This window comes from Palaemon carinicauda, chromosome 1 (assembly GCF_036898095.1).
Source record: "Palaemon carinicauda isolate YSFRI2023 chromosome 1, ASM3689809v2, whole genome shotgun sequence".
Taxonomy (NCBI): Eukaryota; Metazoa; Arthropoda; class Malacostraca; order Decapoda; family Palaemonidae; genus Palaemon; species Palaemon carinicauda.
Window position 1 is genome coordinate 119,604,222 of NC_090725.1, and position 27,741 is coordinate 119,631,962.

Sequence of the window (27,741 nt, forward strand, 5' to 3'; positions counted from 1 at the left end):
TATAAAAGACGAAGCCCAAATCATTGGGCTACATACTTCCAGATACATTACTATAGTATACGAGTTGATGAATTTCACATAAAACTCAACCCATTCGTCGTAAGGCGCCGCGAATTACTGTCATCCAACTTAGCAACAGGGGAATTGTGGACATACTCGTACTTGCGGAGGCTTCGAGCACTTGCTTTGCATACCCGCCCACCATCCCATCTCTCTCTCTCTCTCTCTCTCTCTCTCTCTCTCTCTCTCTCTCTCTTGCAAGGCATTCATTCCAGTCCTCCCAACCTCCCTATCCCACTTGCTTTCATGACGTGTCACTCCTTTTCATATGCCACGTGGAATATTCCACCTGAAATTCTCTTTAAATGGCGCAAGAGACCATTGGGACAGAATCTATATTAGTTGCACATATCATTGTCATCATTTCCCCACATGCAATATCGAAGGCGTTGCAAGCAGGGGTGTTTTATGTTTTTGGCGAGGCTTCATTTATTTGATGTAGGTTTTCTGTATATAATTTTTCTTTATCATTGTAGTCCATAAGTTATAACAAATGGTTCTTGTATTACCTTCACATTTGACCACAAACTGGTAATATGTGTTTCCATTATTATTATAAAAAGTAAAATACAGACATAGGAGGCTAAAACTTAATTGTCAATCGAGAACTTATTTTAGAAATACTCAAATTTCTTTCACTCTGGTTCCTCTTAGCAGAAAACAAACTCAATCCTTATACAAAGGGTAAACATTTCAGGAAATATCCAAACTGTAATTTAGATTTTTTCTGCCGTTTCTTCAATTTCTTATGATTTTTGTTCTCTAAATTTGGATGAATCCTTGGAACAAGAAAAATTCTTAGTCACGATTTGAATATTCTCTTCCCATACAGCCTCGCAATTAGAAAAATAAAGTTCTCTCTCTCTCTCTCTCTCTCTCTCTCTCTCTCTCTCTCTCTCTCTCTCTCTCTCTCTCTCTCTCTCTCCGTATGTTCCTGGTTCTACGGGTTGATATTTTTTTTTTTCATTTGAGGCTTTCACACCCATCTAAGTAACCTTTTCCAGTCACGCCTCTCATATCATCTGATACTAACAAGTAATACACTTCAATAAAAATATAGTCGTCAATTCTTTCCCCTTACCGAATCATCTCAGAATATTCCTATCCTGTTATTTACTAATTCACACACATACATAAACACACACACAGACACACACATATATATGTATATATATATATGTGTGTGTGTATATATAGTTGTATTTATGTGTATATACTTATATATACAGTATATACATAGCGCTTGTGTGTATATACACACACACGGAGACACACACACACACACACACACACATATATATATATATATATATGGACAAGCATTTCTACTAGCTACAAAAAGAAAAGCTTGTCTCCTTTAGTTATCTCTGAAATTTACAACGGAAGGTCATCCCTTTTCTTTTATTTTATTCTTTTTTGTATGAATATTTTTCACCAAATTAAATTCAGTATCTGAAGTTTTTCTTAAATAACAATATAAGCTTCACTGAAACTTTTATAAGGCATCTGAATGTTTCCTAAGGCACTTAACATAATGTACCTTGTTCAAATACACACAATAACACAATGAGGAAACGGAAATAACGATAAGTTTTACGTCATTGTTCAGGAACACGGTGGACGTCACGTTGGAAAAGTAAACTTCTTCAAAATTCGATTTTCCGAAACTTCTTTCTCTGTAATGGAATTCAGTTGGTAAAGGATGTATGTATATAACATATGCGAATGTTGAGAGAGAGAGAGAGAGAGAGAGAGAGAGAGAGAGAGAGAGAGAGAGAGAGAGAGAGAGAGAGAGAGAGAGAGAGAGAGAGAGTTGCTATTCTGGGAGAAGAGAAGGGTGGGAAGGGGCTGTTATCTCTTGTGTCAGCCCACGACTAGAATTACACTCAAGATATAGACGGTTTATCAGAAACTTCCCTACATACTTATATTTTGTAAAAGTTCTCATTAATTTGATATATTTTCCTTACGAAGGAGAAAGGTGCATCAAGTATTTCGTTTTGTATCAAAGAACCAAGTAAATTTTACAAACTGCGGCCCACCGTATAATCGCGTTCTGACGTCAGCAGTCCCCAGGTGTATTGTTGTGTACCTCGTGAGACCATCTGGTCCTCATTTTACATATTCAGTTCCAATTCAAAGTCAGATGTATTCAGACCACAAGATATTCCATCTATTCCGTTAATTCCTTTATAATATAATTTTGTGTTATCCATTTTAAACGGTTATCTTCGATTTTATTCACTACTGCTCTCCAGGAAGTCGTGACGGTTAGAATATCAAGTGAAGAAAAGGATAGTATTGGTATTTTTTTTTTTCGAAAACTGCATATAAGTATACGTCAAACGTTAATTATTTCTTTTTGCATAATTATTTGTGTTTGGGTAATATGAATATTTATTTTAGAGAAACTGAAGATATATATATATATATATATATATATATATATATATATATATATATATATATATATATTTTATATATATATATATATATATATATATATATATATATATATATATATACACATATATACACACGTGTTCACATTTAGATAGAAATGAATACACACACACATACACACTCACCCGCAGATCAACCCATTCCGCCCCTCCCACTTTCTAACTACAACACGTCAATTCAATCATTTGTGGGAAATTGCGGTATCTGAGTGTACCTCTCTGGGTACCCCATGTCACCACAGTATAACTACTCCCTCACCCCCTGCCCAAGGAACGGGGAGAGACAGAGTAGTCATACTTTTGGCAATGCTCTCAGCGTGACAGGAAATAAAATATATATATATATATATATATATATAATGTATATAAATTTTATATATATATATACTTATATATATACATATTTATATATATATACATACATATATACATATATATTTGTTCCAACACGAATACTTACCTCGAATTACTTCCTTAGGAGGGTCCTTGACCTCTCTCAATCTCGACCAAGATTTCCCGCGCTACCCCCCCTATCTCGCTCCCGATAGTTTCTACCCCCGCCGCCAGGATAAGTCCTGCGGCCCGGACTAGGGCAGGTCACTGCTTTTCCCGGGTCAGGATCTCATTAAGTCCTTGGTCGTGAGATGCGAAACATCTTACTCTCTCGCTTAAACTCTCGATCCTTTGGCGCGTTGTGATCCCACGTGTTCCCAGTGTGCGGACTTGTGTTTTTTCTGCGATAGTGCGTTTTATCGCAAAGTGTTCTCAGTACGTTCCCCTTGTGTTTATCCAGGGTTTCTGTAACTCGTTAGTGTTGGCCCTTCGTGTGCGAACGATGGAGCATGTGCGTCGTTGTCCTGGTCCTAGAGCAGGAAAGTCGTGTGGGGCTTTCCTCTCGAAACCAGAAGTGGACCCGCATTCCCTTTGTTCCACGTGCAGGGGTAAAGTTTGTTCCTCCTCGGACACGTGTCCCGAGTGCGTGAGTTGGGACGGCATTCAGTGGGTACGGTATAGTACAAAGAAAAAGAAGTCGTCGAAGCGTTCCCCCAAGAAAGTGAGTGGCGTGTCCTCCTTACAGTCGGTCAGTGATCGGTCCGACGAAGCCTCGGCCTCTCCGTCTCCTTCGCAGAGGAGTGGGCAACAAGCCCCCAGTGTGATTGTTAGCCATAGTGTTCTCCCCGGTGAACCCAGTGTGAGGGAGGAACCAAGGGCTGGCCCCTCTGGAGAGAACGGAAGGACCGCGAGTGTTTCGGGCGAATCGGGCCACGTGGCAGGGGATCACTCTTCCTCAGAAGACCCGGTGTGGGGCAGTGTGGCAATCTCAGACTCGCCCCCGCCCTCGTGGGCCGGTGCGTCGGGTTCCCCCCCCCCCCTGAAGAAAACCACGCTAGAATTCGTCGCCCGAGTAGCGATGCCTTCGGGTGGAAGTTACCGAAGACTCCAGGGAGGTCACCGCTAAGGATGGACGTATCCCTGGGTCCCTGGCCTTCTAGCAGGGACAGAGTGGACTCGGTACCCTCGGTATCTACAGCAGTTCCCGAGGACTTTCTCCAGCACCCTGTCTCGGACGGTCGACGGCGAAGGGCCTCCCCCGCGCATCACTCGGCCAGTCGTTACGCGAGGAACGTGGCACCCTCGGACTCTTCGGAAGCAGACTCATCCTCCGGGGGAGAACGCAGGGAGAAACGGCACCGGAAGGTAGAGCGGACCGATAGTGATCGTTCCCGCTCCAGGTCGAGGTCGCGGCACAGTAGGAAGCGCCCACGCTCTCACTCCCGTAAGTACAAGAGGGAGGTCTCTCCCGGCGGCGGCGAATGGTTCTACGTCCCCTCAGGAGAGTCCAGGAAGCACCGCTCTCCAGACTCTCGGTCCAGTGAACGAGCCTCCAAGTTGTCACTGCCTACATACAACATGGAACCGCTCGACCGGCCACGCAAGAAGGACCTCACTCTCAGGCACAAGTCCTCGAGGCCTCCGGTTCACCCCGCCCGGCGGGAGGAAGCTCGCTTCCGAGAAGACAGCCCGACCGAACCAGCCCAGCTGGGTCGGGCATCGAGCAGGAAGGACCGGTTTCCGGGGTCGGGTCTTCCCACCGGGACCGTGTCCTCCGCTTCCAGAGCCTTGGGCCAGTCGAAAGGCCTCCCGGAGGCGGTGGCACCCGCCCTACGGCGAGACCCAACCGTGTACGGTGCGCCCTACGGTTGCGGGACGTCCTCCCTGGGACCTAGTAGAGAGCGGCCAGTTTACCACCCAAGCACTGCTCCCCTCCGCCAAGCCGAGGCCTCGGTCGACGGAGGCGAGGCTTCCCCGTCGGAGGACTCCGCCTACAGAAGAGTGGTAGGCCTCGTCAGAAGGATCCATGGAATCCCGGAACCCTCGGCGCCGAAGGTGAATGCCTGGAGGTCGAGCCTCTTGAGGTATACGCACCGGGACGTCCTTCTGAAGTCCTCTCTGGCCCTGCCTCTCGCCCCAGACCTAGTACTGGGGCAGGAGTACATCGACAACTTGGTGGCCAGCAGTGCGGAGGCCCCCAAGTCCCAGAGTGCCTCCAAACTCCTCCAGGGTCTTAAACTACAGGGCAAAGTTTATATCCCGGAAGGGCGGCGCCCAGGCCCCTGTAGAGTGGACCCAGCCGTGGATATCCTAGGACAAGGCGGCTCGGACGAAAGGGCCCGTTCAGCCCCTGTGTTCTTCTCGGCCTCTGAAGCCGGCATGATGGAGGAGATGTCGAGAGACATGATTAACGTCTCCTCATGGCTGGACTGGTGGGCCTCCACGTTGGTCAATGTACAGGCCTCCACAGACCCCGACGACCCGGAACAACAAGGTCTCCTGTCAGACCTTCTCACCTCCGGGGGGAAAGCCCTAAAATTTATGGCGTATCAGGCACTCTCCTTGACGGCCAACTGGGTCCTTCGAAAGCGGGACACAGTGCTTTCCAAAGTGTCCAGAAAAATCCCGGACAGAGAGGCGCGAGTGATTCGCACCCTACCCCTAGGAGGCGAGTCCCTGTTTCCGTTGAAGGAATTAGAAGTGCTGATGGAGAAGGTGTCCAAGAGGAGAGAAACCAACGTCCCCAAGCATACATCCTCCAGGAGGCCTCCTTATAGGAGGTCAGTCTCGGATAGTGCCGTGACCCCTCAGGCTATCCCCAGCTCTTCGAGGAGGGACGCCCCCGCCTCCTCCTGGACATCAACTCCACAGCCCTCCCGCAGAGGAGCTACAGCTTCTGCCAGCTCCTTCAGGTCGGGTTACTCCGCCTCGAAAAGGGGCAGATCAGGCCGCCCCTCTCGGAGAAGGTAGAGGGAGAGGCCCCCTACTCCCGCCCAAGCCTCGGGTTGGGGGATGCCTCAGACCCTATTGGCAAGCATGGAAAACGCATGGGGCGGATGCTTGGACGGTGTCCGTCCTGAAAGAAGGCTACAGGATCCCCTTCATAGCGGATTCACCCCCTCTTATTCCAGCCACCCAAACAGAATGGTTAGCTCCCAGGGACCCGTTGAAAAGGGCTACCCTGCAAAAAGAAGTTTCCTCCATGTTGGAGAAGGGAGCCATGGAAGAAGTCCTTCTCCCAGGGCCAGGCTTCTACAGCCGCCTGTTCCTGGTGGAGAAAGCAACGGGGGGGTGGAGACCGGTGATAGACCTGTCGGCCCTCAACAAGTTCGTCAAGAAGACGGACTTCAAGATGGACACCCCAAAATCCGTCCTGATGTCCTTGAGGGAGAAAGATTTTATGATGACGGTCGACCTCAAGGACGCGTACTTCCAAATTCCGGTCCACCCGTCGAGTCGGAAGTTCCTCCGGGTGAAATGGGGCTCCCAGATCCTGCAGTTCCGGACTCTCTGCTTCGGACTGTCGACGGCCCCTCAAGTGTTCACGAGGGTCTTCGCGACAGTCTCAGTATGGGCTCACGAACGAGGTATCCGCCTTATCAGGTACCTGGACGACTGGTTGCTCCTTTCCAGTTCAAAGGCCCTCTTGGAAGAGCAAGGAAAGGACCTCCTCCGTTTCTGCAGGAGTCTAGGAATCATTATCAACCTGGAGAAATCGAACCTAACTCCATCCAAAAAAAAGGGGTACTTGGGGATGACGTTGGACACCGTGCAGGGGAAGGCCTTCCCCTCGGAAGACAGGATACAGAACCTCGTCAAGATCATTCAGCCGTTCCTGTCGGGGCTTCCCAGGAAAGCGAAAGACTGGCAGAGGTTGATAGGCCATCTGGTCTCATTAGAGAAGCTAGTTCCCCAAGGGAAGATACGGCTCAGACCCGTACAATGGAACCTCAAGGCTCTATGGTCCCAGACAGGCTCTCAGAAGACATCGATCCCAGTCCTTCCGGACACGAAAGCAGCCTTAAATTGGTGGCGATGCCAGTCGAACTCCCTCAAGGGGATGCCCCTCGGGTCCTGTCCCCCCGAGTTTCTCCTGTTCACGGACGCCTCCAGCCTAGGGTGGGGAGCCCACCTGCGGGAGGAAACAGCAAGCGGGACCTGGTCGGAGACCGAAAAGCAACTCCACATCAACGTCCTAGAGCTAAAAGCAGTACAAAAGGCATGTCGGCACTTTGCAAGTCGGTTGAAGGGAAACACCGTGGCCCTAATGTGCGACAACGCCACGATGGTATCCTACATCAAGAAACAAGGGGGCATGAAGTCGAAGGAACTGTGCGACCTCACCGTAAACATCCTGCACTGGGCGGACGAGCACCAGGTAACACTGCTAGCAAGGTTCATCCCCGGGAAAAGGAACGTGCTAGCCGACGGCCTCAGCAGGATAGGTCAGATAGTAGGGACGGAATGGTCCCTACAACCAGAAGTGGCCAGACTCATCCTTCAACGCTGGGGCTCCCCGGTGATAGACCTCTTCGCAACAAAGCTCAACGCCAAGTTACCGGTTTATTGCTCCCCGGTACCAGACGAAGGAGCAGCCCTAGAAGACGCCTTCCAGCACAGGTGGGACAACCTGGACGTTTATGCCTTTCCCCCCTTCACGCTGCTAAGGCAAGTGCTCAACAGAGTAAGAACCTCCCAAAACCTAAAGATGACTTTGGTAGCGCCCTGGTGGCCGGAGAGAGAGTGGTTCGCGGATCTGAAGGACCTGGCAAGCCATCCGCCATGGCCTCTGCCCCCCAGGTCAGATCTACTGAGTCAACCGCACTTCCTCAAGTTCCACGACAACCCTCTCTCTCTTCGCCTTCACGCCTCGAGACTATCGAGCGACTCCTGAAGAAGGAGGGGTACTCCTCCTCCACAGCTAAGAGGATGTCCCTATACCTGAGAAAATCCTCTACCGTAGTCTACCAGGCGAAGTGGGCCGCCTTTACGAAATGGTGCGCGACGAAACGAATAAGACCTCTTAAAGCCTCGGTCCCTGACATAGCTGATTTTCTCGTGTACCTTAGGGATAAAATAGGAATGTCAATCCCGGCTATTAAAGGAGTACGAGCAGCCTTAGGCCAAGTCTTTCTCCTGAAAGGCATCGACCTGGGGACCTCAAGACACATAGGGATGCTGATTAGAAGTTTCGAACAATCCTGTCCTCCCCAAGCCAGGAGAGTGCCCAGATGGGACCTGGCCAAGGTCCTGAAAATGTTGTGTCGTCCGCCCTTTGAACCACTCAGAGATATCGGGGACAAAGATCTCACCCTCAAGACAGTCTTCTTGCTAGCCTTAGCTTCGGCTAAGAGAGTAGGTGAGATCCACGGTCTCTCCTACGACGTGGCACACTCCAAAGGGTGGAAGGAGGTATCTTTCAAGTTCGTACCCTCCTTTGTAGCAAAGACTCAGAACCCAGCAGTCTGGGACCCGAGGTTTGAAGGTTTCTCTATTCCGGCCATCCCCAAGACAGGCAATACGGAAGACCTGAAGTTATGCCCAGTCAGGACGATCAGGAAATACCTGGAAAGGACGGCCCATCTCCGTCCAGGTGCCAAGAACCTCTTCGTCTCTTCAGGCGTTAATAAGAAGCAAGTGTCCAAGAACACTATTTACTTCTGGCTGAGACAAGTCATCACTAGGTCTTATGAAGAAGACAAGGTGGCAGTACCAGGCACTCCCCGTCCCCATGACATCAGAGGCCTGAGCACTTCCTTGGCCTTTGAGAGAAATATGGCAGTGGGGCAGATCCTGCAGGCCGGCACCTGGTCACACCAGTCGACCTTCACGGCCCACTACCTCAAAGACTACTCAAGAAAGTCTTTGGATGGATTCTCCATTGGGACAGTCATCGCCGCCCTCCAAGCTGTGTAGTGGAAGGCTGGAAGACGTCCCCAACAGTGAATAGACTCATCCCTACTTCTTCAGGAGAAGACTCAGTAGAGAAGATGTCAAGAGGTAAGCCTTAAATTATAAGCGTAAGGTTTCCGCTGCTACCCCCTATCCGCTCTCTGTACCCCCGCATTACGTAGCCCTCCAGGCACCATGTGCCTAACCAAGTGGCAGAATGGCTCTCCCGCCTCCTAAAGTATAAGTCTCCTAAGGAAGTAATTCGAGGTAAGTATTCATGTTGGAACAAATCAAAAATTTTAAGTAATTTTTATTTTTCCTAACATACTTACCGAGAATTACTTCCGGGTAATGGCCCTCCCTTCCGTCCCCGAGTGCCATTCTTCCATTGCCGGGTCGGGCTAAACGGAGAACTTAATGAGATCCTGACCCGGGAAAAGCAGTGACCTGCCCTAATCCGGGCCGCAGGACTTATCCTGGCGGCGGGGGTAGAAACTATCGGGAGCGAGATAGGGGGGGTAGCGCGGGAAATCTTGGTCGAGATTGAGAGAGGTCAAGGACCCTCCTAAGGAAGTAATTCTCGGTAAGTATGTTAGGAAAAATAAAAATTACTTAAAATTTTTGATATATATATATATATATATATATATATATATATATATATATATATATATATATATATATATATATATATATATATATATATCTGAAGATGGTTTGGGCATGCTCTTCTCACTCCCAAAGAAAGGTTAGATTAGTTCATCAAATATTTAGCTGGGCTCCATAAGGCACTAGAAGAGTTGGAAGACCCAGGCCTAAATGCCTGAGGACTATGAAGCGTGAAGTAGTAGATGATAAATGGAGAAGTATTGAATTAAAAGATCAAGATAAGAGACGACTGGCGAAATTTAACGGAGGCCCTTTGCGTCAGTAGGCGTAGGAGGAGATGATATATATATATATATATATATATATATATATATATATATATACAGATATATATATATATATATATATATATATATATACAGATATATATATATATATATATATATATATATATATACAGATATATATATATATATATATATATATATATTTATTTCATGAATAGCTAACACTCTGTTTTGAAGAATTAAAAGGATATAAAACTGAAGACTTTGTAGTCGAATATATTATCAGAATTTGTAATATATATATATATATATATATATATATATATATATATATATATATATATATATATATATATATATATATATACACACATCATTATAACAGAGATAGTAGGAAGACATAAGTTAAGGCTGGGTTTTCCATGTCACTTGCAAGTTGTTTCCCTTTTGCTCCCATCTTTATAGACAGTTTGTTTGTCATTTCATTTGTTATTCAGCTTATGATGTGCACTAGTGAATTTTATTGACATCTTTTGCAGCTATAGTGCTTCGTATCAAATTGTTTTCAATAAATTATTCTGTTATTTATGAATATTTTTTTTATTTAAATTGCGATTGATTGTGGTTTAAAGGTCGCAACACTCTTAAGTAGAAACACACACACATACAGTATATATAAAAATATATATATATATATATATATATATATATATATATATAGATATATATATATATATATATATATATATATATATATATATATATATATATATATATATATTTTATATGTGTGTGTGTATGTATATATATGTTTTTTTATTTTAGCATGAACACAAATATCAAAAAGTAAAATATGGCTTGAACTCCCTAAAGTAAACGTCTCTTATTAAGTTTCCTGATGATTTTTGTTTTACTATTAATCTATACAGTAATTTTCTGCATATGCAAAGTACCAAAGCCACAAGATATAAGAGGAATAATTACTTTGCAAGAATCTTCAAAATCGTCAATACTTAAGCTTATCTGAGGAAGTTATCTAACGAAATGATATAGACCAAATTTTGTTATATAACACTTGATTTGATTGAGGTTCTTTCAGAAAGTCACCAGGGTTGCAATCGCCATACATCTTAACGGTCATGATTTTCTTGCAAACAACCAATGTGACTTTTACCAAGGAATGTCTACGGTACCACATACATATCGTTTTAAAATAATCTTGATAATCTAGTTACCAAAGCGGCCAATTAAATGGGAATCTTTTAAATAGGGATCCATTTTAAAACACTGTTCATATGAATTTGCTATTTCTTTTTCTATCTTAATTTAAACAGGAATACCATTATTATTAATACTAAGTAAAGAAAATAACATGGTCGTGTCCTTTGACAGAATCATTACTAATTCTGGCAAGCACTGTTTAACAAACAGGAATCAGGATCATCCATACGCGGCTATGGATAGATAAGGACAGTTATGAATTATTATTCCTTGGTGTGCCAAATGAATTGACTTACAGGCGTGCTAACCTGATGGCGGCGAAACTAAGAAGCTTTCGGTGTAAGGATGGACAATAGACAGATCCATACTGTTTATAAAAGCAAAGAGGATTTCTTCCCGATTCCATGTAACGACTCGTTAATACCAAAAACATTCCTTTCAATTTTACCGTAGTTCTGAAACTATTGTCAGAAGCACCCGGCTTCAACAAAATCTATAGTATAACACAACCGAAATGTATCGTGTTGTAACCAATAGAACTTTCTCGCTTTCTGCATCTCGAACATCATAAATAATTCAACACATCCACTTAAATATAAGTTAGACAAGTTCCGTGATGTCTTGAAGGATGAACCACGATGCAATGCAACAGACAACTTGAACGACCCCAATACGGTCTGGCACCATGTATACAATGCCCAAGTCTGATCTAACATCGATGCTTCAACAACAGACAAATTATCTTCGGCCATACAAAGAAAGTCTCGCATAGGTGACCCCCACCTCCGGGGACTTAAATCTTATCTACAGGCTCTCTCTCTCTCTCTCTCTCTCTCTCTCTCTCTCTCTCTCTCTCTCTCTCTCTCTCTCTCTCTCTCTGCTAAATTCAACAGATGATATGAATAGTTTGAAGGAGATAAAATAAGTTGTTATCTAGATTAAGGCTATCAAGCGAAATTAGGAGAGAAGACAACAGAACAATTGGTGGGGTCTAGAAGTGAGTTGGTTGCTTGGCATTAGGGTGGGGCTGGCAAGCTGTCGGATTGCATGGGGGTTGAAGTGGGGTTGTTGGGTGGTGGGGTCCGTATCAAATGACAACCAAGAGGTTGCGGTTTTGGTTCGAGCTTTGTATTGTTGCAATCTGACCATTGTTTTGAAGGGATGTAAAGTTTTCATGAAATTTATGCATGATCAATAAACCCTCTCTCTCTCTCTCTCTCTCTCTCTCTCTCTCTCTCTCTCTCTCTCTCTCTCTCTCTCAAACACAAACACAAACACATGTTTTTCATACAAATGAAGCGTAACATCTCTTTGTCTTAGTGCAAGTTTTACTTATCACCAATAACCTTTTATACTTTTTGAAAAACGTTGATATGTTTATATTTTCACCCACAGCCTATGAGCAGATTGCTAAGCTTTACAGAAGCCTTATTATTTCAAAGACGATTTTTACTCTAACCAAACGTGTAATTAGGGTTTATGTATTGTAACGAAAACAAGGAAAGAGAAAAAAATATAAGTTGGTATAAAGGAAAAAAAAAATGAATAGTTATTGTTAATTGTGACACAGAAGGTCATCATTCACGTCGTTGACATTTCATTTGATGTTCATCTCCCAAATCCAGGAGGATCTTCTTAATGATGAATACGCTGTTGGTTTGGGGTTGAATTTTACTAACGTTATTCGAAGTTAAGACAATTGGATATGCGTGTTTTTATTGATATTGTAATGGGTATTGGTGAGTAGGATGCCATGTGTATGATAGTCAGCCCGCTTTCAAAAGGTGTTGAGGCTATCATACGTGATGAGAGAGAGAGAGAGAGAGAGAGAGAGAGAGAGAGAGAGACAATCCTCCTTAACATTTCCATACCACTTCTATATTATATTCCTCTTGAAAAATAACGTAAAATCCTGTCAGTTGAAAAATTTTGATGCTATTTTGAAGTAAAAAAAAAAAAGTTTCATGAAATCAAATTATCTCTATTTTAGGAAGGTTCTTAATCATCGTGATCTTCCAACTGTTTGCTTTTATTTGTTTACTCTGAGGAAGGTTTTCTCGCCTCCATTTCAAGGAACATCTCGAGTGGGGCGCGGAACGATCCCCTTCCTTCTCAGGATCATTGCCATTGAAGTACCTGTGGTTGTAGGGTAGGGGTTGGGGTAGGGGTGGGGCCGGAGGAGAGAGAGAATTGCCATCCTGCAGGGGCGGGAATTATGTGACCTTGGCAACCTCATCCTGAGCTTTAACCTTTACTCATAGTTTGAAGGTCATTAGCGAAAAAGAAAGTAAAGACTTCCCACTTTTTAAACCTCTTATTCCTCCTATTCGATATTTTCTAACCTCAAGTTGCCCTCTCTTCTGATTTGTTTGTCCTGTTTATCTCTCTAGAAGGGCGAATTTTTTCTTGTATCCTCCCTCTGTTTTTACTGGTTCTGTTTTTCCATTTCGTATCTTTTTTTCTGTCTTATCGGTCTTTCGTTGCGTGGTTTCCTCTTTTTATAATAATTCTCCTTTGGTTCATCTTTTCATGTTTTTCAAGCCTTTACACTTCCAATTCCCCTCCCCATTCCTGTTTTTTGCACGTCCTTCTACTTGGGGATTATTTATATTTTTCATCCTCGGAATTTCTCCAGATTTTTATTTAATTTAATTTCACCCATTTTCTTCCTGAACTGTTTCATATATTTTATTATATTCTGTTCGATCGTTTTCTTATGACATTAAAGTTCAGACTAATTAAGAATCCATGAATTTATTCAGTCGTTATTGACAAAGTGTGACTTGGATGCTATATTATTTTGATGCGTTGCACTGATGGTATTTATTCTCATGAAAACGTATTTAATGCCTGTTTCCAGTATATATATTTTTTTCCATACACATTTATAGTATTTCAACTTTTCCCCTATTATTTCCCCCTAGTGGATACCCAGCTGTGAAGTGTGTGTGTGTTGAGAGAATTTATTCTGGTCGGTTTATAAACAAGTTTTGTTAGTAACATAAAAAGTTGAAGAAAAAATTCTTGCAGCCTGGAAACAAAGATTCCCTCTCAAGGTTATTTAACCGAGGGTGATTTGCAGTCTGTGCCCAGCCGAAGTTTTTACGGTATCTGGCTCGAATCTCGGAGCAAGCAGACGCTTTAGTATGTGGTCTCAATTTTGCTAATGTACCGATAGGCTATTCCATCATTTTTTCTTTCGTTTCTATAACAGTTGGATTGAAAATAGTATTTTTACTCATAATCTTCACATAAATACCTCCGCCAACAAAGTTGGGAGGAGTTTATGTTTTTGCCCCTATTTATCTGTTTGTCTGTTTGTTTATGAATAATTTCCTGTACACAATTTTACTCATAGAGTAGTACAACTTTCAGGGATTAATAATTGTTATTTTGAGACCTGGAAGAGATTCAGTTTTGAAAGTCCTAAGTCAATTGTCAAGGTCAATGTTGAGCAAAAATTCGACCGGAATAAGGTGCCGTTGTGGAGGTCTGCACTCTGAGTGCTTTTCTATTTATCGTCTGTATTTCACAGTTCTACCATATACTTGGACCTCCGTTGAACAGAATTTTTTTGCTTGGTTGATTTTGTGGGTCACAGGAAAAGACGGGTTTTGCGAAATATTGTTAGGTGTATGTGCGAACATGAGCGAGGATTTGAAGCCCAATTATGTGTTGGGGAGTTTCTGTCTGCATTGTTCATCTATATTGATTGTCTTTTCCAGACGATTAACGCAAATATAGTAAAAAAAAAAAACGTTGATGACAAGTCTGTCTTCTGTAAAACTTTGCCATTCTCTTACTGCAGTTTTCCTTTTACTCCTTATTCCTTACAGGTCTTGGGGTATATTAAAGCATAAGAACTGTATGTAAAATATGCTTTAGCTTTGAAATCAATTCTAACTAAATCTATCAATGTAAGTCTCCAGTGATGTTAGTGATGACTTTTACAAGTATGAATAACGAAATACTTTAATACTATTACTCCCTCGTTTATTCTTATTAAAAATGGAAGGAAATTCTTTTAAAAACGATGCTCTCTCTCTCTCTCTCTCTCTCAACGTTTATCCGCTTGTTCTCATGCCTACTGCAAGCACTAAGCTCCTTAGTTGCCTCAGTTATGATTTTGTTTTGTAAAGTCGTTGTTTAAAAGAAAATATTTCTCTAACACTTTTTTTTTTCATTATTATGAATACAATCGTAATTGAAAAGTCGAAAAACCATGAGTTTTCTTAGCCCACTACGGGAGTACAATGGCCCGTAAGGAAATGAAGGAAAAAGGCTAGTGTTTTTGTTCTTTTACGAGAGGAACTGTCGAAGACAGCTCAAGAAAAGAAGCTTTACTCCATTTTTATACTTCCTTCCGCTCTGGCAGCCCCAGATGATCATTTTTGGGATGCATCTGTTCCTTTCATATAGCTAAGCGACCAAATTTACAAATTTACACTGAAAGGAATATCCAAAGGTTACTTTTCATGAACAGAAGTGATTCATCTCTTTGTTGACAGACACTGAACACAAACACTTATTGAAATGTTAACAGGAAAATCCGTGAGTTTTACTTGTAAATTTCATTAATTAAAATTGTGATACAATTTGGCTTCTCATTTTTCTTTTAAATCCTTTTGCTGTAATTTAATGGCATCAGAATATCTAGAAAATAAGTTAGACATTTTTCACAGAAAACAAAGTGGACCCAATTACAAAAAAGTGGTCATCGTTCTTTCAAGTTTATAATTTACATTATGTGTTTGAAATATTGAATGCAGTGCTTACTGTACATTTATTGTTCCAGTAAAATTGCTTTCAGGAATATTTTAATGTATTCATCTTACACCTAACTCGTGTGTTGTTTTCTTTGAGGTTGAATAACAGGTTTATAGATTGGTACATTGAATAATATTGCCTGTATAATAAAAGTGTCGTTGTTTTGATGTATTGTAATCTGAGGGGATTTTCATAAGTTATCTGGTGTTGCAATGACCATGGTCATTCACACCGTGGCAATGAAATTTGCCTTAGATTCTAAGAAATGTCTTACTGATGTAATTTCATATTTATAGTCGATTTTTTTAAAGCTATTCAGTACCTAGTATTCTACTTCATCACCATAGGTCAACACAATTGTTGCTTGTAGAATTTTTAATACTTGTAACTAAAGTAAATAAAATATTTTTGAAGCAAAGGAGTAAGTTTTATGTTCATACTTTGTGTGCTTACAAGTTAATATTACCTGTATTGCATATACACGTACATACACCTGTATGATAAAAATAACCAGACACCAACCTTTTTTTTAGTTGAAAAACCAAATTCTCCTTTAGGGAGTTTCCCCATTTTTTTTTTTTTAATTGAAAACCCAAATTCTCCTTTAGGGAGTTTCCCCCCCCTTTTTTTTTTATTGAAAAACCAAATTCTCCTTTAGGGAGTTTCCCATTTTTTTTCTTTTTTCTAATTAAAAAACCAAATTCTCCTTTAGGGAGTTTCCCATTTTCTTTTTTTTCTTTTTTTTTTATTGAAAAACCAATTCTCTTTTAGGGAGTTTCCCAGTTTTTTTTTTAAATTGTAAAACCAAATTCTCCTTTAGGAAGTTTCTCATATTTTAAAAGGAACATGCTGAGTATAGTTAGTTTTTCCAATTCCTTATTTTTCATGCAGAGAATTGCATTTCAGTGATATTATTATTATTATTATTATTATTATTATTACTAGCTAAGCTACAAACCTAGTTGGAAAAGCAAGATGTTATAAGCCCAAGGGCACCAACAGAGAAAAGTAGCCCAGCGAGGAAAGGAAACAAGGAAAAATAAAATATTTTAAGAACAACAAAATAAATATTTCCTATATAAACTGTCAAAATTTTACCAAAACAACAGGAAGAGAAGTAAGACAGCATAGTGTGCCCGAGTGTACCCTTAAACAAGAGAACTCGAACCCAAGACAGTGGAAGACCATGGTACAGAGGCTATGGCACTACCCAAGACTAGAGAACAATGGTTTGATTTTGGAATGTCCTTCTCCTAGAAGAGCTGCTTACCGTAGCTAGAGTCTCATTTACCCTTACCAAGAGGAAAGTAGCCACTTAACAATTACAGTGCAGTAGTTAACCCCTTGGATGAAGAGGAATTGTTTGGTAATGTCAGTGTTGTCAGGTGTATGAGGACAGAGGAGAATTTGTAAGGAATAGGCCAGACTATTCGGTGTATGTGTAGGCAAAGGAAAAGTGAACCGTAACCAGAGAGAAGGGTGCAACGTAGTACTGTCTGGTAAGTCAAAGGACCCCATAACCCTCTAGCGGTAGTATTTCAACGGGTGGCTGGTGCCCTAGGCAGCCTACTACATATAGGTAAAGGAGTCGTTGCCACTTCGTTATACGGTATCGTATTGAATTACAGTATTTCTTCTTAAGTTATTTCCTTCTTGACAAATATCCCACTAATGAGAATTACGCTGCACAGCGTGAATTATAGTTGCATGACTTTTTCATCGCAAATTATTATTACAACAGAGAAACGCAATGTTCAGTTCTACCTGTAGTGGCCCATATTTTTCATCACAGTCTTCAGTTTCTTGAAAATGTAATATCCTGCGCTGTGTCACGTTGCAACGTGCTTAGATTGAGGACACTTGTGCTACGGAATAACATCTGATATTCAGATTTAAATATCAGAATACATTTTTTTCCTACTAAGTAAACAATGAAAGAAAAACACCGTTGGCAACACAATCAAATGGCCTGGTGTGCTTGTTTTAAGTAACATTGTTTCAACGATAGCCAAAATGTTAAATTATCTCTCTCTCTCTCTCTCTCTCTCTCTCTCTCTCTCTCTTTCTCTCTCTCTCTCTCTCTCTCTCTCTCTCTCTCTCTCTCTCTCTCTCTCTCTCTCTCTACAGTTGAATTGAGTCTCGGAATTTAAGAAGTTACCATTGTCCTTTCTTTTCCTTCATCCTGCTGTCCAACCTCTTCTAATTTCTACAGGGATATCCCATAGCTGCATTGGGTGCTTCTGACTTGTCATTATAGGCCCCAGTTCGGGTTTATTGAGTCCATATTAATAAATGCAACCTGCTCTTTTGTTAGGCAAAAGTTGTCGCGTAGAAAAAAAGGAAAAAATGAAGGTTTATCTCAACAGGAGTCTTGAATACCTTTCAAGTTTTATGTTACTCTTGCCGTTATGCGGCCTACCAAGAAGTCACCCGAATTCCGTTTATTCTTTGGCATAATCGTTGGCACCAACCTTATCATTTAGTAGGTTGCCTAGTCGAATATTTTAGTAATTGATATTTGTATCATAAGAAATTATTATGATAATGAAAATTATACGATGACATTAGTCTGATATTTGTATGTCTATTACTATTATGAAAAAATAAAGTTCAAGCTTCATGTCCCTAATTCACGATAAAAAACCAATGATACGTGTGATTCAAAATGACGTCACCATTCTTACGTATCAGCGGGGTTTTTAGCGTTAAGTAATGTATAATTAAACCGTTCAGCTGATAGACCTCGAACATATATCGGCATGTTTTCACAGTTGTGATCATTTTTGATAACCATCTTCTGAAATTCAGTCACATTATTTGAAACAGTATTTTGTAACAGTTTGACAACAGTTACGTGACGATTGCGAAAAGTTTTAAATCCTTAATTAGTTAAATATACTTGGACATCGTTTTTTCACCAATTATTTTCGTCTCAAACTGTCGACTTAACCGCGCCAGGACTCATCGCTGCTGGAAGGAAGGACGTTGGTGACTGGTACAACACATGAACTTAAGCTACCGGGGTCTAAGCGATGCCAGGCAGGGCAGCGGATTGGGACTACGGTCTACCCCAAAGCCAAAGCAATGTCCTTCTAAAGAAGGCAACCGTGCTTACCCCATACAAAAACACGTTAATAGGAAAAGATTTTAGATTGTATTTCTAATAAATATTCTTATATTTTTTTAATGAATGTACCTTGCAATTCCCGACTGACGTTGCATTTGGCACCCACTAGTTTTTTTTCTTACCACGTGGTATAGTTATAATTTATGCGCCTCATGAGACTGTGACGACCGCATGCCATTATGTTCCCGGGTAATAGCAGTGAATGGGCGCACCCTAAGCCATATATATGATTTCCATATGGCTGAAGTAACTTTTTATATACATCGCTATTCTGATCGGACTTTCTTTTTGTACAGTACCATTTTACTTTTGCTAGTTTTGGCGGCACTGGGTGCCATTAGCTCATTCACTCGGGACAAACTATGTATCCCGTGTCCCGGAGAGAGAGAGAGAGAGAGAGAGAGAGAGAGAGAGAGAGAGAGAGAGAGAGAGAGAGAGATTTTCCTATAAACAAGCCTGGGTACTTTCTGTGTACTCAAGTATTTTAACAGAAGTTGCTTTACTGACTTACACAACTGGGTCCCATACCTTGGGTACGTGAGTTGACACCGATGCTGTAACCGGCCACATTAATGAGATGTGGTAACAAGGAAATGTGTAGCATCATTGAGTGTGTCCTGAAAGATATGATTAACAAAATATTTTTTTGTTTGCGCTTAATGTATCAAGATGGGCAGTTTAGCGAATGATTAGAGAAAGAGTTGTATTTTTATTCGATCCTGATTACCTTGAATAAGCACTTGAATGATTAATTGGTATCGAGTATTTAATTTGTAAATTTTCTTTACTTATGCAAATTAACTGATTGCTCTTGTTTTCTAGCATTTCCTGAAAAGGCGATAAATGGATGGTTAAAAAAAAAATTCTTGTTTATAGACCACATTTTAATTAATAGATCCAACAATTATGATGATGAGAATTAGAAGATCACTGGAGAGAGAGAGAGAGAGAGAGAGAGAGAGAGAGAGAGAGAGAGAGAGAGAGAGAGAGAGAGAGAGAGAGAGAGAGAGAGAGAGAATTTTATATCATTTGCTCGTTTGACAAAGTTATGTGATCTTAGTGTAAAAAGAAAATAGAGGTCTGTGAAACCAGAAGCAGAAGATTTCGAAATGTTGTGGTTGATGCATAGAAATAGTAATAGTAATTCAAGGATTTTTATTAGAGGTTTCATGGTACACCCGGAGAGAAAGAGTATTAGACATAGAAATGGATTTACTGTTCTAATGCAGATTCAGTTGAGTGAATGAGGAATGTTTTTTTTCTATTGCAACATCAATGGTAAATGTGTTCAGACCTAGCATCCTAAGAGTCTTTCATCAGTGTGGTCTAAACTGGATATAATGCCTTATACTCTACCCAACTTATCCTCTTGTCTGGCTCCCCATCTTCCTCTGTTCATCAACAAATACCCCTGTTTCACTTACCAGATGTTTAGTTATTTTCTTGACACATTGTGTGTTATGAATTGTCTCAATAAGTGTGGGCTTTATAAGAGTAATTACAAACATCAGCTGGTGAACTACTTATTTTGATTGAGAGACTTATATTTATAGCAGTTGTTCTTAATAGTGTCTACCAGTATATTTTAGACCATGAATGATGTAGGCATAGACTTCGTTCGTAATCCAGAGAGGTATTGAAATGAATTTAATCCCGGTATGCTTGAACTCAGAGTCAAGTTATTGTCAATTTTGGGGGGGGGGGGAGAGACAGAGATTGGTTTCATTCTATTTTATCACTTTGGGATGGATAATGATAAACCAGGAGTTCCTCTTGGTGTTAGATTAGTTTCCCTTTATTAAAGTGAGATAATCCGGTTCTTTTTGCTTGTTATAATTAGTTTCCAGGCCAAAATTGTCACCAGTATTTTAAAGGGTTAAACAAACTGAAAATTTATTCTGTAGATTATAAGAGGACGGTACACAGATTGAGACATGTCGAACTCTTCCTCTTGCAGGTATTGAAGGAAGATTCATAGATATGTTTATCTATGAATTAATTGTTTAGCATCGCTGAAAGCACAGTATTTTGATATGTGGCCACGACATTTCATTGTACTTCAAAAAGTAAATTGATGTTGCAAAAGTAAAAATATTCCATATTCATTCAGTTGAATCTGCATTTGAACAGTAATTTGCCGAGTTCAATTTCGTGGCGAAAGATGTTAAGTGATTAAAAAAGCGTTTGGTGCCATAATTCTTACCAACACCAACTACTATAGAAATATTCAACTCGACCAAAATCGTAATGAAACTTTTTCAGACTGCTAAATTTTTCAAAATGATTCAATTCTTAAACTGTTTTGACTTATTCAATAAGAAAGATTTTTTCTTTAAATAGCAAGAAATTCGAACGACTCCGAAAAGAGTTAGGAACTGATTTGGTGTGCTAGTTGAATTACTTAATGATGATGCTAATCGTAATAATGATAAATATGATTTAAGGCTAAATTACAAAACTTACTTTCACTGTGAAGAAAGACTTATGAAACATTTCAATATTAGTTTCTCATAAATAGGACAAATCATTGTAGAAATATATATTATCAACATGTACTCTTAATCCCAACCAAATTAATATAGAAATCCCTCTAGGTAAAAGCTAACTCTTGCAGGATACCGAATTTGTTAAAATGTGGCGAAGAAATTTCAAGATCCTGCTGAATCAGGAAAAGGCAACGTCTATAGAGTACATGGAAAAAGGTATCACAATCTGGTTACAAATTTTGCGATGGAAGTGATAAACTGCATTTGGCACAAGCTCACTTAGCCAAGTCGTGTAACAATAAGGAAGTCAAAGACATGGCCCATGATTTTCGAATTGTAATGGCTTGGCGTGGATTAGAGGTAACCAGTTTTGTCTGGAATAGTAGAATCATTCAGAAACAATGTTTGAATCTTCGACTATTTGCCAGAACATTTCTGCCTAAAGTTAGTGCAATTTAAATTCTTGTCCAGCGGAATGTCTGACGAGCAGTCGCTAGGAAAGCATACACACAAAATGTAGGTAAGACCAGACTATTTACTTTTTCTTCTGTAGGTATTCGATTTAATCCAATGCAGTTTTATTTGTTGAATTTAATTTCAGTAGAAAAGTTTTACGAGTAATTGATTGTTATATTATTTTGCAATTACGTTTGTTGAATGTTAAGGAATGGTATTTTGTTGGGGAACAGGAGGTTGCCACAAAATCTTATAGTTTGATTCTATGTAATAGCATGTGAAGGAAACAAGATAGTTTGATATCTTGAAATTCGTATGCACGCGTGTTGATAACTTAACGTGTTTGTATCTTTGATGTTTTCATTGGCAGGATTAATTCTGAGGTAAATGAAATGAAGTCTCTTGTCTGTTTCAAGCTGTAGAGTCATTTAGTGTCTGTCCATTTTGTGCAATACCTCACTATAACGTGTAGGTTCTAATCTTTATTTTCACTCTTTAATGTGAATAGTCATAGGAAGTAAAATATGTGAATGGTGGAAAATTATACACACCATTACATTCTTGTTCTTGGCCCTATGAACCATTGAAGTAATTTTATACATACTCTTATATTCTTGTTTTTGCACATTGTTTTTCATTTAAGATAAAAATCACTTGATTTTGGCTGTAGAGTCATTGGTGGATGCATTGAACACTTCCACATTGTTTTGCATTTGCCATCTTGTGATTTATATTTTCCATCTTGGTAGTAAGATATCTCGTGAAATCTCTTTAAGAGTCTTGGTATTGTGTTGAAGAGTGTTCAACATCAACAAAATTATTCCTATCTCATGACTATTTGTCAAGTTATTCATTTCCTCTATTTTTCTCAAATATTTAAATGGTGTTATAAAGATACTCTAATTTTCTTCATATATTTCATTCTTAATTAAAGTCTTACGAACAGATTTATGACTCTGTAAACGCCAAATTGGACTGTTGTTTGCCTAACTATGGTTTGTAAAAATGTTTTCATGTTTATGTTGGAGGGAGACATGGTGGAGGAAGGTTACTTGTATTTGTAAATGATACTGACACATTTATCTTAATTATTTCTTACAGCCCAGAGATATTTCTCAGATCCTTTTGAGAGCATCAGAAGTGAGTAATTTCAAGACTTTAGGCTTATCCAACCCTCCGAAGAAAAGCAGCATTATAAACTTACCCAAACCCCCTAATGTGAAACAAGTATTAAACTCTTAATTTCATTATCAGTCTCTTTAAAATACTAGATCCTGGTAACCTTTCATCAGCATGTTGTGTGCTGATAGTCGGGTCCAGCCCGTGAGTGCTAACTGTATGATTTCATATTACCAACGTAATAGTTACCTCCCAAGACGTCTGTTCACGTCAGGTTTCTCCTTTTTTTTTTTTTTTTTTTTTTTTTTTCCACCGAAACCACTCGTCGTCTATCGACTTTGTGCGCTGACTGAATGCCTACAGACAAAATGTGTAATGGACAGAATGCCTAATTGACATTTTTCAATTCGTTTTTTAAAAATGTTTATAACAACAGTAGATAAAACATACACAAAAAATGGATATTTATTCAGCTACAAGTTATGCGCTATCGACATTAGATAAGGTAAACCTTTAATGTTATCATAAATGACGAACTTTCTTTATTTTTTTCATTTATTCGAGCGTATTTCTTATTAATTCTTGCAATATTGTCTCCCAAGGATAGCTGTTCGATGATCTTTTCCGTATTATCTTGTTGAAGCCTAGATTTTTTTTTCACTAGTTTTTCGATAGTTGGGTGACTTACAGCAACTCCTCTTGCATTGAAAGCTTGATGCCATCCTTCCAGAAAATTATGGGTCCTTGGAGAGTCTTAATTCGATTCTGTTGCAAAAATTCACCATTTCAATGTCGAATGCTAAACTATGCCAAACAGGGTTATTTCAAAATAGTCTTGAGAGCACACCCATAAACTTCATCTGTTTCTTGGTCTTGTGATAGCATAAAATCTGTAAATAGATCCGTAACATCCCGTGGTGGAACAAAAGCTAATTCTTCCATTTGTTTTGTTATGAAAGCATTTTCAGGATCTCTATACCGGCCTTCTAAACCAAGGCTTTGGATTTCCCGCCAGAGACACTGGCTGAAGTGAAACAAGCAACCATGGGTAGATGCATTTGGGAAACATTTTCTTAAAGCTTTTATCGCTGCTTGTTAGAATGTCATCGTAACGGACTGTGGGTAGAAGTTTCGTTCTTTGAGGAATTCAAAATATTTCCTCATAGGTCTTTTCATCTTTGTTCGATGCAACAGGCAGTAGAGTAGTGGTAAAGTTGTTCTTGCGGCAACAATGACATAAATTATACATAACCATTTATTTGTAGTTCTTCATATTTCCAAATTCTTTGACTTAAACTTTCTGAATCGTAAAGGAGAAAATTATCTCCTGTTGTAGTCACAGTTGAATCTTCATTTGCATTTGCACACAATCATGCACGTCTTACACTACGTGCTATTGACTCTCTTTGAGGCCAAGCATCACATATGCTAAATGGCAAATAACTTGTACATTGGTTAATCCCGGAAGATGTGGGTTCATTAGACTGTAGCAAGCGTTCGTTAATTTTCAGGGGAACAGTTGCGCGCTTCATCTGGCTAGTTGAGGTTTTCTGAATCTCATTGTCAAAAGTAATAGCTGACACTACAAGAATCCCGTTTTCACACCTCCAAAATATACGATTCTCTGTTTTCATGTTGACAACATATGCGAAGCCTTCATAGAAAAGATTTTTGTCACATTCGTGACCATTAACGAATTTTATATCTTAACTAAAGGGCTAACTACAAACTTTTATTTCAATGAAAAAAGTTCTACAACAAAAATAGTGTTTGAAAAATAATATTAAAGAATTGTACATAGGCTATACAAAATGGTTATTAAGTAATTAGCATATTAGGGTCTTGGGTAATTAGTGTTTATATTTGAAAAGCGGGAGACAGAAAAAAGCATCATAATGCGCAAAATCATCAACAGTAAAGATTGTTTATTTGTTTGCAGGATTACTCAAAAGCCAGTGTTAGGCATTTTGTCTGTTGGGTATTTTGTTCGTAGGCATTCATTCCGTTTTTCATTGTATTGTCTGATGTTCTTTGAATGTATAATATTCTATTATTCTGTGCAGGACTTTACATTTCAAAATCCTCTATATTTAGTGAACACACAGCTGTATAAGGTAGGCCATCATTAATGACCATATAAACCCAATAAAAAGGCATGTATCCCGGTTTTCGCTTAAGTCTAGTCTGATTTAGTATGTATTAATTACTTTATGCCGTGAACATCCTGAACATTATTTGATATCTACTTCCAATAGATGAACCATTTAGTTTAACATTAATTGCATGACATATTTTATGATCCCAGTCTGACATTTTATGGTAAGACTTTTCTAGATATCCTGACTGTTATATATGCCACAGAATATGAATCTTGGCCACAGTCCAGTTTACCCAAAATGTTGGAACATGTCCTTGATGTTTTGAGAGCCTGGGGTTCCACTGAGCGAAGTTAAACAACTTTCAATGTGGTAAGTAATTGCTTGACCAACGAATAATCCTCATATACCCTTACAGCACAGGTCCCATGGCATTCCGAAAAATCGTGTGGGTAGTATAGGGGCGAGGGTTTTTTAATCTGCTTATATCTTTATTGGTAAGATTGCAAATAAATGTGTAACAGTTTAGCATCTTTGATTGAAGGACATATCTTGGTCGAGGTTAAGATGGCAAGATTCCATTTTGTGATTACCTAAACAAATCAGATATCATTGTCCCTGTTTGCTTTTAAATATTTCTAATGATACCTACCCTCTAAGTGGAAAGATATTGGTTGAATGTTTTCCTTTCAATATAGGTTTTTCCCCTTTTATTTAGTTGGAACCGGAAGGGTAAAGGTTTCTATGTCTCAGCCAGTCTCAAGGAGTCAGCCTGCTTGTTCCTTGTCCTTTTAACCCCGGCATCTGAATCGAGTGGTGAGCAACTAGAAGGGATAAAATCCAAGACCATTGAATGTAACCCATTGGTGTGTGTGTGTGAGAGAGAGAGAGAGAGAGAGAGAGAGAGAGAGAGAGAGAGAGAGAGAGAGAGAGAGAGAGAGAAATCTCAGGGTATATGGGAGAGGGGGAGAGAGGTAAAATTAACTTAATTTTGTGATTGTATTTGTTACATGAATTGAATGGAATAAATAACAAAAGTATCGACGTAGAATAGGGCTTTTAACTTGGAATGATTAGGTGAAGTGAATCCAATTTATATTATATTTTTTTTCCTTTAATATTGTGTACATCAGTTTTTTTCTGCCAAAACGTTGAAATTTGATTTAATCTTAATTTGAGGCAATGTTAAGTTGTAAATTTTGCTTTACCGAGTTTTTCCGGTTCTTTGGTTACATAATCAGCTTCATGTAAAGATGCATATATCTAAAATTCGATCGAAGACTTTTGAGCCAGATTTCATAATTATGAAATTATCTGAAAGTGGATTGCTATAACATGTTTGAGACTTCGTTTATTGTAAATGCAGCATACCTATGTTGAATAAAAAGTTAGGAATGTAAATATACTATGATGTATATGTTAGAAATTTTAATTGTTAATTTGTATTACCTAACAAAAGGTGAAAAAATAATTTTCATTAATGAATGACACTTTTTGTTAGATATAGTGGTCATTATTTGGAAGGAAAAGTTTTCTATTCTTTGTAAAATAAAGCCTGTCCTTTGTAATCAAAAGGAATTTTCATTGTTCTGTATCAAATTACTAGAAGGGTTATTTTTCTCTTGGAATCCATATATACTGATTTTCCCTTTAGTAGATATTTTGATTAATCTGAGAAAAAGTGCAGCGATGAACGGTAATGTCGGGCGCATACTGCTCCTTGTCATCCACAAATCTTCAAGATGATCAGTCGTTAGCATGTGAACTGTTACTGACAACTTGAGAACCTCCGAACTATACTTTGTAATGCAATCCAATCCAATCCGATACCACCTTGCTTGTCTTAAAGCTATTAACCTATATTGCTTATGAATGTACCTTTTGTGTGGTAAGTCACCCACATCTCATTTAGTTGAAGTTAGGTTTAGTTGAATGGTGGAAATGGCTTTGGCAATATCATCCTATTGCTCTCCAGCAAAACTTAGGGACACTGGGTGTGGTATGACCCCCGAGAGACCATTGCCTATGAAAAATCTAGTATTATTAGTAACAGTTATTGAAAGAAAGTGTGCGCGCGCACATGTGTTCTCTCTCTCTCTCTCTCTCTCTCTCTCTCTCTCTCTCTCTCTCTCTCTCTCTCTAGTTTTATTTGAGTGGGTTTATGAAATTTGTCTCCATTGAGTTGAGACATTATTTGTTACAGTTAGTGAAATAGACGACATTGGTGCTATTTCGAATATTCATTCATCCCACCTATCATAATTATTCCCTTCATTAAGTGAGTCACCCTCGACTTGGTTCTGAATTAACGAGTGGTTTTTGTTGAACCTGTTGGAACGCTCAGGCCATTTAAGGCTTGTAGCAGTTTCCTTTCGATGTTAGACATGGCCTTATGAAGAAAGTAGCCCGAAAGAATTTTTCTTCTTTTTCCAAGGTCACCTTATTTATAAGTAGGCCATTTAAATCTGTAAATTCCATTTTGGGTTGGGCTAACGAATGAATCTAATATTTGATTTATACATTTATTTGGTATTTTGTTTGCTGATACTTAAATTTGACTAACTGTCCAGCCATGTTTAGCTTAGTGTGTTAGTTCTGTGCATAACCCAGTAAGAAGTCAAGAATAAATTGAAATGGATCATATGTGCTGTTATGCTAGTTATTATCATATCCTTGTAGTGAAACATCTTCAACATAAATAATTGGCTTGATTGATCATTGCCTTATGTCACAGATCGGGTATAGACCTACCATATCCAGTTTAAGTATTTCTTAGTAACGGCTTTTATGTTTATATTACAGAATGATATATGACTGTGCTAATGT

The 27,741-nt window shown here is 39.6% G+C and overlaps 1 protein-coding gene across 15 annotated transcripts in view; it reads left to right on the top strand.

Moving 5' to 3' along the window:
- Positions 1-27,741, top strand: part of Stim (stromal interaction molecule) — a 376,699-nt gene that overhangs the window by 99,738 nt on the left and 249,220 nt on the right. For 13 of the 15 annotated variants that reach the window (XM_068384428.1, XM_068384493.1, XM_068384551.1 and 10 more), the window contains exon 2: positions 22,802-22,840. The exons of the other annotated variants lie outside the window; for them this stretch is intronic. In XM_068384428.1, the coding sequence (XP_068240529.1) occupies positions 22,802-22,840 (39 nt within the window). The remainder of the gene's footprint in view (positions 1-22,801; positions 22,841-27,741) is intronic. 15 annotated transcript variants of the gene reach the window in all.